Source organism: Penaeus monodon, chromosome 3, assembly GCF_015228065.2.
Source record: "Penaeus monodon isolate SGIC_2016 chromosome 3, NSTDA_Pmon_1, whole genome shotgun sequence".
NCBI classification, from domain to species: domain Eukaryota; kingdom Metazoa; phylum Arthropoda; class Malacostraca; order Decapoda; family Penaeidae; genus Penaeus; species Penaeus monodon.
Genome location: NC_051388.1, coordinates 41,879,325 through 41,890,808, shown reverse-complemented (window position 1 = coordinate 41,890,808; position 11,484 = coordinate 41,879,325). Strand labels below are relative to the sequence as shown.

General features: G+C 55.2%; 1 protein-coding gene across 2 annotated transcripts in view; it reads left to right on the top strand.

Moving 5' to 3' along the window:
* The window catches only part of LOC119594773, a 23,515-nt gene extending 18,614 nt beyond the window's left edge, over positions 1–4,901 (top strand). Inside the window, exon 2 of one of the 2 annotated variants that reach the window (XM_037943874.1) lies at positions 3,952–4,901. In XM_037943874.1, the coding sequence (XP_037799802.1) occupies positions 4,107–4,811 (705 nt within the window). In that variant the 5' untranslated portion in view covers positions 3,952–4,106 and the 3' untranslated portion in view covers positions 4,812–4,901. Of the gene's footprint in view, positions 1–3,933 lie in introns of both variants that reach the window. The other variant, XM_037943866.1, reaches the window with a different exon arrangement.
* The last annotated feature ends 6,583 nt before the right edge of the window (positions 4,902–11,484 follow it).

The following is an 11,484-nucleotide window of genomic DNA, read 5'->3' as shown; positions in this document are numbered from 1 at the left end:
TAGGGGTAGGACCCGCACAGGGGCAGAGGCAACGGGAAAGGCGGAAATGATACGTACGGAAGGGAGGAAGAAATAGGAAGGGAGGATGGGGACGGTATGATGTAGAAGAGCGAGGGGAGAGGCAGGGAATATAGCCGAAAAAATGAAAGAGAAGGACAAGCAGATTAACGAACGGATCAGCTGCAAGAGAAGAATAGAAAAAAAAGAGGAGAAAAGATGAAAAGAAATAAAAAAGGGAAAAGTTTAAGGGGGAGGGGAAATGAAAGTGTCGAGTGTCCAACTTGGCCGGCGGAGAATGGCATCAATTTGAGGAAATAGAGAGAGGAACTGGGAGAGATGGGGAGATGGGGAGATGGGGAGATGGAGAGATGGGGAGATGGAGAGATGGAGAGATGAGAGATGGAGAGATGGAGAGATGGAGAGAATGGAGAGAATGGAGAGAGTAGCGAGATTGAGAGAGAGAGAAGAGAAAAGAGAGGAGAGAGACAGAAGAGAGAGAGAGAGAGAGAGAGGAGAGAGAGAGGAGAGATTGGAGTGAGAGAGAGAGAGAGAGAGATGGAGTGGAGAGAGAGAGAGAGAGAGATATGGAGTGAGAGATGATGGGAGAGTAGAGGGGAGGAGAGAGGATGGAGAGAGCGAGAGAGGGAAGAGAGAGAGATGGAGAGAGAGAGAGATGGAGAGAGAGAGAGAGAGAGAAGCGAGAGAGAGAAGAGAGAGTAGATGGAGTTGAAAGTGAGAAGAGCGATAGCGAGAGAGAGAGAGAGAGAGAGAGAGCGAGAGAGAGAGAGAGAGTGAGGAGAGAGAGAGAGAGATGGAGAGGGAGAGAGAGAGAAAGAGATATGGAGGTGAGAGAGCAAGAGAGAGAGAGAGAGACGGCAGACGAGAGAGAGTAGAGAGAAGAGAGAGAGAGAGGATATGGAGTGAGAGAGAGAGAGAGAGAGAGAGAGGAGGAGAGAGAGAGAGAGAAGAGAGGAGAGATAAAAAGAGAGAGGAAGAGGAGAGAGATGGAGTGAGAGAGAGAGAGAGAGAGAGAGAGAAAGAGGAGAGAGAGAGTGGAGTTAGACTAGAGAGCGAGGGAGAGTGTGGGAGTGAGAAAGATAGAGAGATGGAGTGAGCGAGAAGAGAGAGAGAGAAGCAAGAAACGAGAGAGAGAGAGAGATGGAAGTGAGAGAGAGAGGCGGGAGAGAGATGGAGTATTAGAGAGAGAGATGGAGTGAGAGAGCGAGAGAGAGAGAGGAGAGAGAGAGAGAGAGCGAGTAGAGAGAGAGAGAGGCCGAGAGAGAGAGATGGAGAGAGAGAGATGTGAGTGGAGAGAGAGAGAAAGAGAGATATGGAGTGAGAGAGAGAGAGTATATGGAGTGTCGAGGAGAGAGCGACTTGGCGTGAGCTTATCGACGCGCGAGTATGGTCGTGCGCCGCGCGCGCTCGCTCGATGCTATGGAGTGCGCGCGCGCGCGCGCGATCTGGCAGTGCAGCGAGCGCGCGCGAGCGCGACTATGGCGTCCTCGCGCGCGACGAGAGCGAGATGGATTGCGAGAGAGAGCGGGCGGAGCTCTCTGTCTTGCGCGCGCAGCGCGCGCGGCGCGCTATAGCGCGAGGGCGCGACGAGCAAGAGCGCAGCGCGAGAGCGCGCGCGCAGAGGAGGCGCGCGAGGGGAGGAGCGAGTAGACGCGCCGCGCAGCGAGAGAGACGAGAACGAGAGAGGGGGGGGGGTAAGCGAGAGCGGCGTGGAGTGAGAGGCGCGAGAGCGGAGGAGAGGAGAGAGAGAGAGAAGAGAAGAGAGCAGAGAGAGCGCGAGGCGAGCGAGAGCGATATGGGCGTGGCGCGCGCGGCGAGAGACGCTCTGGGGGCGTGCGGAGGCGAGCGCGCGCGAGACTATGGAGTGCGCGAGAGAGAGAGAGAGATATGGAGTAGAGAGAGAGACTACTCTCTCGTGGAAGTGAGAGAGAGGAGAGAGAGAGGATGGAGATGAGAGAGGCGAGAGCGATATGGAGTGAGAGAGAGCAGAGAGAGAGAGATCTGGAGTGAGAAGAGCGAGCGAGAGGAGAGAGAGCGAGAGACGAGAGAGAGAGAGAGAAGAGGAGGAGAGAGAGATGGGTGAGAGAGAGAGAGAGATAGAGAGAGAGAGAGAGAGAGAAGACGCGCGCGCGCAGCTCGCGTGCGTGCGTGGCTGGCGTGCGTGCGTGAGTGCGTGAGTGCGTGCCGGTGCGTGAGTGAGGGAGTGAGAGAGAGAGAGAGGCAGCCGAGCGGACTGAGGTGCGTCGAGTGCGTGAGTGAGGTGAGTGAGTGCGAGCGCGGCGCGGCGCGAAGCATCGAGCGATACGTGCGCGCGATTGGACGTGCAGCGGAGATCTGGCGTGCGCGAGCGCTGGAGTGAGCGCGCGCTGGCGTGCGCGCGCGCTGGCGTGCGCAGAGCGCTGGCGTGAGAGAGAGTGACCGTGCGCGAGCGATGGCGTGGCACGCGCGCTGGCGTGGTCGCGCGCAGTGGAGTGAGCGCGAGCTGCGTGCGCGCGCGATGGAGTGCCGCGGCGTCTGGCGTGCGCGCGGCGGGGGCGTGCGCGAGCGATGGCGTGGAGCGCGGCGAGAGCGGCGCGCCGCGCGCGCGCGCGCGCGAGCGCGCGCGCGCGCGCGCGCGCGAGCGCGCGCGACGCTCTGCGTGCGGAGACGAGCGCGGCGAGGACGCGCGCGCGAGGAGACGGGACGCGAGCGACGTAGAGACGAGCGACGACGCGCGGCGCGCGCGTCGGCACGGGCACCGCTGCCCAATGATCCAACGGCTTTCCCCCCCCCCCCCTTCACCACGCCAGCTTCCGCGAGGGCAAAATTACAAACAGGCATTCGAAGACTAAGTGTATGTGTGTGTCAGGGGCCGGGTAGGGGGGCAAGGTGCGGGGAAGGGGGGAGGCAGAGCGCGCTTAAGCAGAAGCTACATGCAAGAGAAGTGAATGATAAAGGGAAAAAGACACAGAAAGAAACAATGGGGAGTTGCGGGGACAAAGGGAATCATCCGGAGTTGACTGAGAACGAGCGCTGGAGATTTTAAGGGCCTGGGTTGGAGGGAGGGGGAGGGAGGAGGGGGTAGGGAAGTAAAAAAAGTAGAGAAGCTGCGGGAAGGATTGCATTCGGAGTGCGGGCTTTGGGGCCTTTTATTTCGTCTTTGCTTTTGCAAAAGACGCGCAGGCTTGCACACGAAACCACAGGCTCACACCCTGACACACACACACACACCGACACACACACGACACAAATTCACACACACACACACACACACACACACACACATGTGAATGAGTGCAAGAGTTGAGCGGCGTTAGGGACGTATACATAAACCATGACAGAAAACAGAATGTGTGTGAACACGTGTTGTTTAATTGTTTATGCCGAAGTTGAGGCTAAGTTAAACACTTTCTCCTTTCGGTATTCCTCCCGCATTTCTCTCTCTCTCTCTCTCTCTCTTCGTCTCTTCTCATAAGTTCTCTCTCTTCTTGCTCTCTCTTTCCTCTATCTCTTTGCGTCTCATCACTCTCTCTCACACTCTTCACGACTCTTCGCCTCCACATCTGCTACCCTCTCCCTCCCTTCCCTCTCCCTTCCCCCCCTGCCCCCTTCCCCCCTCTGCTGTCCCCCTTCTTCCCGCAGTCCCGCCTTTATTCCTTTCCTTTTTTCCCTTTGTCCCCTTTCCTTTCCTTCTCCCCCCTTGTCTTATTTTTCCACACTTCTTTCCTATACCTTCCGTATCTCTTTGATCTATTTTTTCAATCCACTGTAAGTATTTATTCCGGATTTCATATGCCAGGCTTGCAGCCTAGTCCACTCGTGCGTGGAGGGGCGGGATCTTTTTTCGTCGAGGAACGTGGGCTCCAGAGAGTGTTCGTGCGTGCTGTTCCTTGCGTTACCCTCGTGTTATCCTCGTGTTATCCCTTGTGTTATCAGGCGTCGTTTCAACCGCAGAGTCTAGTCCCCAAGATGAGAGACACGAACTCCAAGGGCATGGAGCGAGGCAGCGCGAGCCGTGTGTGCTAGTGATGTAAACGCAAGATCCCTCCGGCGGGTAGTGTTGGGTGTGGCACTACACCTCACCCTCGAGCCACTCACGCCCCGCCCTCATGCAAGGACGTCCTCACCCGCTCCAGGCTAGCGCCTCCTTCTCCAGGATGAACTGCATGGGCCTCCTGTCGCGCGGCGCCGCCACCAGCGAGTCGCTGCCCCGGGCGAGCGAGTCCGACCCGGCCAAGCTCACGTCCTACGTCAGGACGGACTCGTACGCCGGCGCCGGGGAGGGCAAGTCGCCGTCGCCGCGGTTCTCGGAGGAGGGCGGCCAGTACTTTTCGCTGGGGGGCGTGCCGTCGCCCAGGTCGTCGGGCAGCCTGGGCGGCTTCATCGGCGCCGACGACCTGTTCCTGAACGGGCAGCTGATGAGCAGCACGCGCCCCATGCACCTGCCGCCGCTCTCGCACTCGGGCCTGCTGGCCAAGCAGGAGTACGAGAACATGGAGGCCTCGTCCCTATTCAGCTATGGCACGCTGGGCGCGGTGGGCGACACGGGCGCGCGGAGCAGGTCCCTGGAGGACGTCCTCGGGAGGCACGCCGACCCCGAGACGCGCAGGTCGCCCAAGGTCCCGGGGACGTCGCCGTCGCCGCGCTTCTCCGCCCCAGAGAAGGAGGCGGGCGAGGAGGACGACGAGGAGATCCAGCCGAGGAGTGAGGACGAAGGCAACGAGGCCGAGGATGAGGACACGAGCCTCGAGGAGGAGCTCAATTTCGCCAACGACTACGTGTACGGGTTCTATGATGAGGTAAGATACCGTTGAGGGTATGTGGGGAGCGGGAGGAAGGAGGGCCCTGCATGTTCCCCCCTCCCATCGCGTCCAAACCGTATGGTGTTATGTTCAGCTCACGGCCTCTGTGGTCATCCCATCCCCCTTTTCGGTGCATCAGGTGCGCCCTCGCTCGCTTCTCATAGATGAGGCCGCCCTCATAGCAGGCCATTGCTCACTTGCTCTCTCTCTCACACCTATATTTGCGACTCTATTCGCCTTTCGGGCTCGCTTCGTGCGCGGCTCGGCTTGGCCGGATCGAACCCAGCCGCTGCACACGCACACCCACACTCACCATCGCACTCACGCAAACATATATTCACTCACTTTCTCTCCATCTAGCTGTCTATCAGTCTGTTTATCTTTACCTGTCTTTATTTTAATCTTCATCTCTCTTTCACTTCACTCATTTGATAACTCATTTATTCTCTCTCATTTATTTTCTCCTTTCAGTATTCCTCCCCCTTCTCCCCTCCCTCCCCCATTTCTCTCTCTCTTTCTCTCTCTTTCTCTTTCTCTTTCTCTCTCTGTCTCTCTCTTTCTCTCTCATTCTTTCTCTCTCATTCTCTTTCTCTCTCATTCTTTTTCTCTCTCATTCTCTCTCTCTCTCTCTCTCTCTCCCTCCCCTCCATCTCTCTCACTGTCCATCTTCTCTCTCTCTCTCCTCTCTCCTCTCTCTCATCTCTCTCTCTCTCTCTCTCTCTCTCTCTCTCATCTCTCTCTCTCTCCTCTCTCTCTCTCATCTTCTCTCTCTCTCTCTCTCTCTCTCTCTCTCACTCTCTTTCTCTTTCTCTTTCTCTTTTTTTTCTTTCTTCCTCTGTCTCTCATTCGTGCACACAGATACAGTCGGAAAACTCAGAATAATGAAAAGTGTGTTTTCCCTTTTTGTGACGTAAATCATTGCCGTATAGGTATATAACGAGGGCAGAAAAGATACGGAGTAAGAATAAGGAAGAGGGAGAAAATAAAACAGGAGGAGGGGAAACTGAAGGAAGGGAAGGAGGACGGAGGGATTAATAGCCAAGAAGGCGGAAGAAAGAAGGAGAAAGAAGACGAATGCAGCTAGAGGAGGAATGAGAAAAAGAAGAGATAGAAAAATAAGGAGAGGGAGAAAAAAAAGGATGAAAAGTAGCAGGGGCTGAACAAGTCTTGGCCGGCCAGGAAGTGCCTTGAATGCTCCCTCCGCACGCACGCCCGCCGTCCCAACTCACGCCATTCATAAAAAGTGGATGTATAGACGATCACGGCACCGAACTCATCTCTTCCCCTCGCTCCCCTCCCTTCCCCTCGCTCCCCTCCCTTCCCCTCGCTCCCCTCCCTTCCCCTCGCTCCCCTCCCTTCCCCTCGCTCCCCTCCCTTCCCCTCGCTCCCCTCCCTTCCCCTTGCTCCCTCGGTGCGCCAGCCTTCCCTCCTTCTTCCTCCCCTTTCTCTCCTGTCTTACTCGGTTTCCCTTATCTAGCATTTCCCCTTCCTTACCCTTATTCTCCCCCCTTCCTCACCCTTTTTCTTTGTCCCCCCTTCCCCACCTTTATTCTTTGCTCCCCCTTTCCTCACCCTTATTCTTTCCTCCCCCCTTCCCCACCTTTATTCTTTGCTTCCCCTTTCCTCACCCTTATTCTTTCCTCCCCTCTTCTGCTTTCTGTTCCTTCCACCTCTCTTACTTACGGCTTTCCACCTCTTCTCCTCGCCACTTGCCTCCCTCCCGTTTCTAACTCCTCATACCCTCTCTACGCCCTGGCCGCCTCTTCCCTCCCTATGCTTTACCCTCTCATTCCATCCGTCCTCTTCTGTGCTACCACCCTTGCCCAATTCCCCTCTGTCTTGCCTCCCTTTTTGCTCTCCCCCTCCCACCTCTTTACCCCCTTTCCTTCTGTCTTCTCGCTGTCTTGTTCTTCCCTTCTTCCCTTATTCCCTCCTACTCGTCCTCTTCCCTGCCGCCTTACCTCTCCCCTCTCCTCTTCCTCCCTTACCATCACTTCCCTCCCCTTCGTCCTCTTCCTCCTTACCATCTCTTCCCTCCCCTTCGTCCTCTTCCCCCTCCTCTTCCTCCTTATCATCTCGTCCCTCCCCCTGCCCCCTCCCCACCCCTCCCCCAGCTCAGCGACGGGAGGAGAGCAGGTTAATGGAGCATCTCTTTAGTGGGCTCGGGGAGGATGGCGTCGGCGTGAGTTATCCACTAAGATTCTTTTAAAGAGGAAAATGGGAGGAGGAGGAGAAAGAGGAGCAGGTGGAGATAGTCGAGATTGGTAGTGGTGGAGGTGGAGTCGAAGGTGGAAGTGGTGAGGAAGGTGGAGGAGATGGTGTAAATGGTAATGAAGGTGGAGATGGTGTAAATGGTGATGAAGGTGGAGATGGTGAAAATGGTGATGAGGATGGAGGAAATTTTGAAAATGGTGATGAGGATGGAGGAGATGGTGAAAATTGTGATGTGGATGGAGGAGTTTGTGGAAGTGGTAATGAAGGTGGAGGTGGGGATGGTTGAAGTGGTGGAGATGGCGGAAGTGGTGTGAGGAGGAAATGGTTGGAAATGGTGATGAATGGTGGAGGTGGAGATGGTGGAGTTGGTGATGAAGGTGAAGGAGGAGATGATGGAAGTGGTGATGAGGTGGATTTTGTGGTGGTGGAGAAGGAGAAGTTTGTTGGTAGAGGTAATGATGGAGGAGGTTGGGGGAGGTTGGTGTAGCGGTTGTGGTGGAGGGGGTTGTGATGGTGAAGGAAGTGGCTGGCGGTGAGGTGGTTGTTGCTGGCGGTGAAGATGGTGGAGAAGTGAGGTAGTTGTTATGATCGGTGGTGGAGCTGGAGGTGATGATGGAACTCTGGTGGAGTCGTGGAGATGCTGCTGCACGTGGTTGTGGTGGTGGAGTAACGGGGGAGGTAGAGACCGTTAGTGACAGTGATGTATAGTGATGGTGGTGGAGGTGGTGGTGGTGACAGTGGAGGCGAAGATGATGGTGTTAATGATGGGGATTATGGTGGTGATGGCGGCGGCGAAAGAAGTCTTGAAGAAAGGAGAATAAAAGAGAGAAGAGAGAGTAGATGTGTGACGATGATACAGAAGGACGCCGGCAGTTAGGGTATTTTTCTTTATTCTTTTTTAGGAAGAACTTTTAGTCCTATTGATCCACGACGCGGGGCAACAGGGACGTTTGTGTGTGTACGTACGTATGCAGGCAAGTGTGTGTGTGTGTGTGTGTGTGTGTGTGTGTGTGTGTGTGTGTGTGTGTGTGTGTGTGTGTGTGTGTGTGTGTGTGTGTGTGTGTGTGTGTGTGTGTATGTGTGTGTATGTGTATGTGTATGTGTATGTGTATGTGTATGTGTATGTGTATGTGTATGTGTGTGTGTGTGTGTGTGTGTGTGTGTGTTATGTGTTTGTGTGTGTGTGTGTGTGTGTGTGTGTGTGTGTGTGGTGTGTGTGTGTGTGTGTGTGTGTGTGTGTGTGTGTGTGTGTGTGTGTGTGTGTGTGTGCACGCGCGTGCGTTCGTGTGTGTGAGTGTCTATGTATGTTTTTAGGCGCGTTCTGTAGCGGGACGACCGCGTTAACTACGGCAGATGTTACCGTCAGAAGGAAGTAGAGATGCTGGCCCGTTTAGCCCCTGCTGTTCTGCTGCTTCGCTCTTTTCCTGCTGAGCTTCTTCGCTCTCTTGGCCTCCCTCCCTCCTCCCGGATCCAGTCCACCCCTGCCCACCCCCGCCCGCGCTCCGTCTGCCCTCCTCCCCCTGCCTATTCCTCGCCCCGTATTTTCTTTCTGTCGCTCCTTCCTCCCTCCTTTCATCCCGGCATCCTGTCCTCTTGAGTTGTCGGCGTCCTATCCGCCTTCCTCGCCAAGCAGGATCTATACTATGATAGTACTTCTCGAGAACAATTACTTGCCTTATGAATGACTGCGCACTAATGCACAAGGTGGATGCGAGTGCCTCGGTAAAAGAAGGACTCGCTGCTCGTGCTAGGATCTGACCTCGCGGGATTGGATTTTGAAAGCGGGCATCGTCGAGCACGCTGACGGAGACGCGGCGGCGACGAGGCGGAGAAAGGACGCTTTATAAAGCCAGGGCGTCTTTTCACTTCAGGGCGGGGGGCGGAGGAGGTGCGGGGAGGAGGGGGACCATGGGCGGCGCTGGTGCAGGGGGCGCGGGCCGATCCAAGCTGTTGCTGCTGCTGCCGGATATATACATTTGCCGATATTACTTGCTATTATTAATATTAGTATTTATCAAGAGCGATATTGCTTATATTGCTCGCTAGCCTCTGCCGCTGCCTCTCGACTGATTGACTGGCTGGCTGGCTGGGCGGCCGTGTGCTCTGAGACGTCACTTTTACTCTCTTCTTTTCATTTTCATTCTCCCTTTTGTTTTACTCCCCCCCCCCCTCTCTCTCTCTCTCTCTCTCTCTCTCTCTCTCTCTCTCTCTCTCTCTCTCTCTCTCTCTCTCTCTCTCTCTCTCTCTCTCTCTCTCTCTCTCTCTCTCTCTTTTTACCTTCTTCCTTCCTTCCTTCCTTCTTTCCTTCCTTCCCTACCTATCTCCTTCGCACCCTCCCTCCTTCTTTCCTTCCCTCCCTATCTCCTTCCCTCCCTCCTTCCTTCCCTCCTTCCCTCCTTCCCCCTCTCAGTTTTTGTGTTCAGCCTGGAAATATTGGTCAATCACTGTAATTACCCCGGGTAGGTGGTGGGGGAAAGGGAGGATAATAGGGAAGGAGGGAGGGTCAGAAAAGGGAGATTGCTGGTAAGAGGAGACGGATGGGGAAAAGATGATGAAGGAAGAGGGATATATGAAGGGAGAGGGAACGAGATAAGGATGGACAAAAATAATATCCGGGAAGGACAGGAATGGAAGCGACTAAACAACTGGAGGACGAGTAGAACCAGAGGGAGAAGGGGAGAGAAGAGAAGAAGAGGAGGGAAATGGAGCAAGAACATGGAAGGAGGGAAGTGGAGAAGACGAGAGGAGAGGAGAGAATAGAGAAGGGGATAGGGAAGTGTATGAGCGGGGGGAAGGGGGCGTTAGAACGCAGGGCCCCTCCACGGCTGTCACGGCTCGGGGTCCGCTTGGCTTCCTATCCCTCCCAATTTATGCACACGTTTTCTCGAGTATCTACTGTTCGGGAATTGAATTTCAAGTCGATTGGTTCAAACAGCTTCAACTGATCTGAAATTCACGTTTCGTGGAAGCGGCAGGGCGTGAGACGGCAAGGCAGGGGAGGAAGATGGGGAAGGGAGGGAGAAGGGGATAAGGGGAGGGATGTGGAGAAATAGTTATGGAAGATGGCAGAGGGAAAATGGCAGGAAATGGTTGTGGGGGAGAGGGGGAAGAGGGAAAGTTCTGGAAGACGAGAAAGTGAGAGGGAGAAAGAGTGAGGGGAACAGAAAAGTTGGGGCAGAAAGGAGAGGGAGAGGGAAAAAGAGAGTAGGGAAGAGGGAAGTAGATGTGTAAAATGGAGACTAGGGAAGACAGGGAGAAAGAATCAAAATAGTTGGGGAAGAAGAGATAAGGAGAAGAATATAAGACCAGAAGGGGAGGAGGGAAAGTGTTGTAGAAGAGGGGCGAGGAATGCGAAGGAAATATAGAAGGGAGAGATGATGATAATGAGGAGATAAATTAGGTGCATTGTGTTGATATGATGACGTCAATAAAAAGGAAGGAGACGATTGGCGAGTTCTGTGACGCCGAAGGAAGGAAGGAATGACAATGGGAATAATAAGTAAACAAATGGCTGGCGGAGATAACAAGGGTCCCATTTGCAATTCTAGGAGGGAGGGGGAGCGAGTGACCTTGGCCCGCCTGACGTCTGGACTGCGAGGTCAGGTGAGGGCAGGGGGAGTCCCATGGTTGGTGGAGGGCAAGAAAAGGTGGACAGGGGTAAGGAAGGACAGGAGACGAGCGAGGGCGAAGGGGTGGGTGGTGAAGGGAGCCAGGGGGAACCTGGGGAGGAGTTCAAGAAACCAGGCCTGGACAAGGTGATGAGCCACGGCGCGAGGGAGACGATCGAGCCACCAAAAGAGCCGCGTATAAATAGAACGTTTGCGTGATGATTTGCCGAACGGGGAGGCAGGTGGGGACTCGCTGCCCCGCCCACTCCCTTTGTTTATTGTTGTGGCTGCTTCTCCTTGCCCCTCCTCACCCCTCCTTCCCCTCCACGCCCCTCCTCTCCCCTCCACGCCCCTCCTCTCCCCTCCCCGCCCCTCCTCTCCCCTCCCCGCCCCTCCTTTCCCCTCCCCGCCCCTCCTCTCCCCTCCCCGCCCCTCCTTTCCCCTCCCCGCCCCTCCTCTCCCCTCCCCGCCCCTCCTCTCCCCTCCCCGCCCCTCCTTTCCCCTCCCCGCCCCTTCCTGTCTGCACCTCGTCTGCTGTCCACTTCACACGCTTGTTCTGAATGTGCTCTTGGCCTCGCATGTCTTGCCTTGTACCATGCAGCTGTCTGCACCGAGGGGTTCGAGCTTTTTCTTTCTCGTTTCTCTTGGGTAGGTTTGTCTTTTGCACTGATGGCGTCTCTCTGTGATTTTCCCCTATTTTCTGCAGGTTTTTAGGATTATTTTTTTTCTTTTTCTGTTGTTTCGGTTTAGTTCAGCTTACGCTCCGTCCTGTACGCGTCGCGGCAAAACTCTGCGGTCCTCATGCGCCAAGTTTTATTTATTTTTATTTTCTCTCTCTCCCTTTCTCTCTCTCTCTCTCCTTT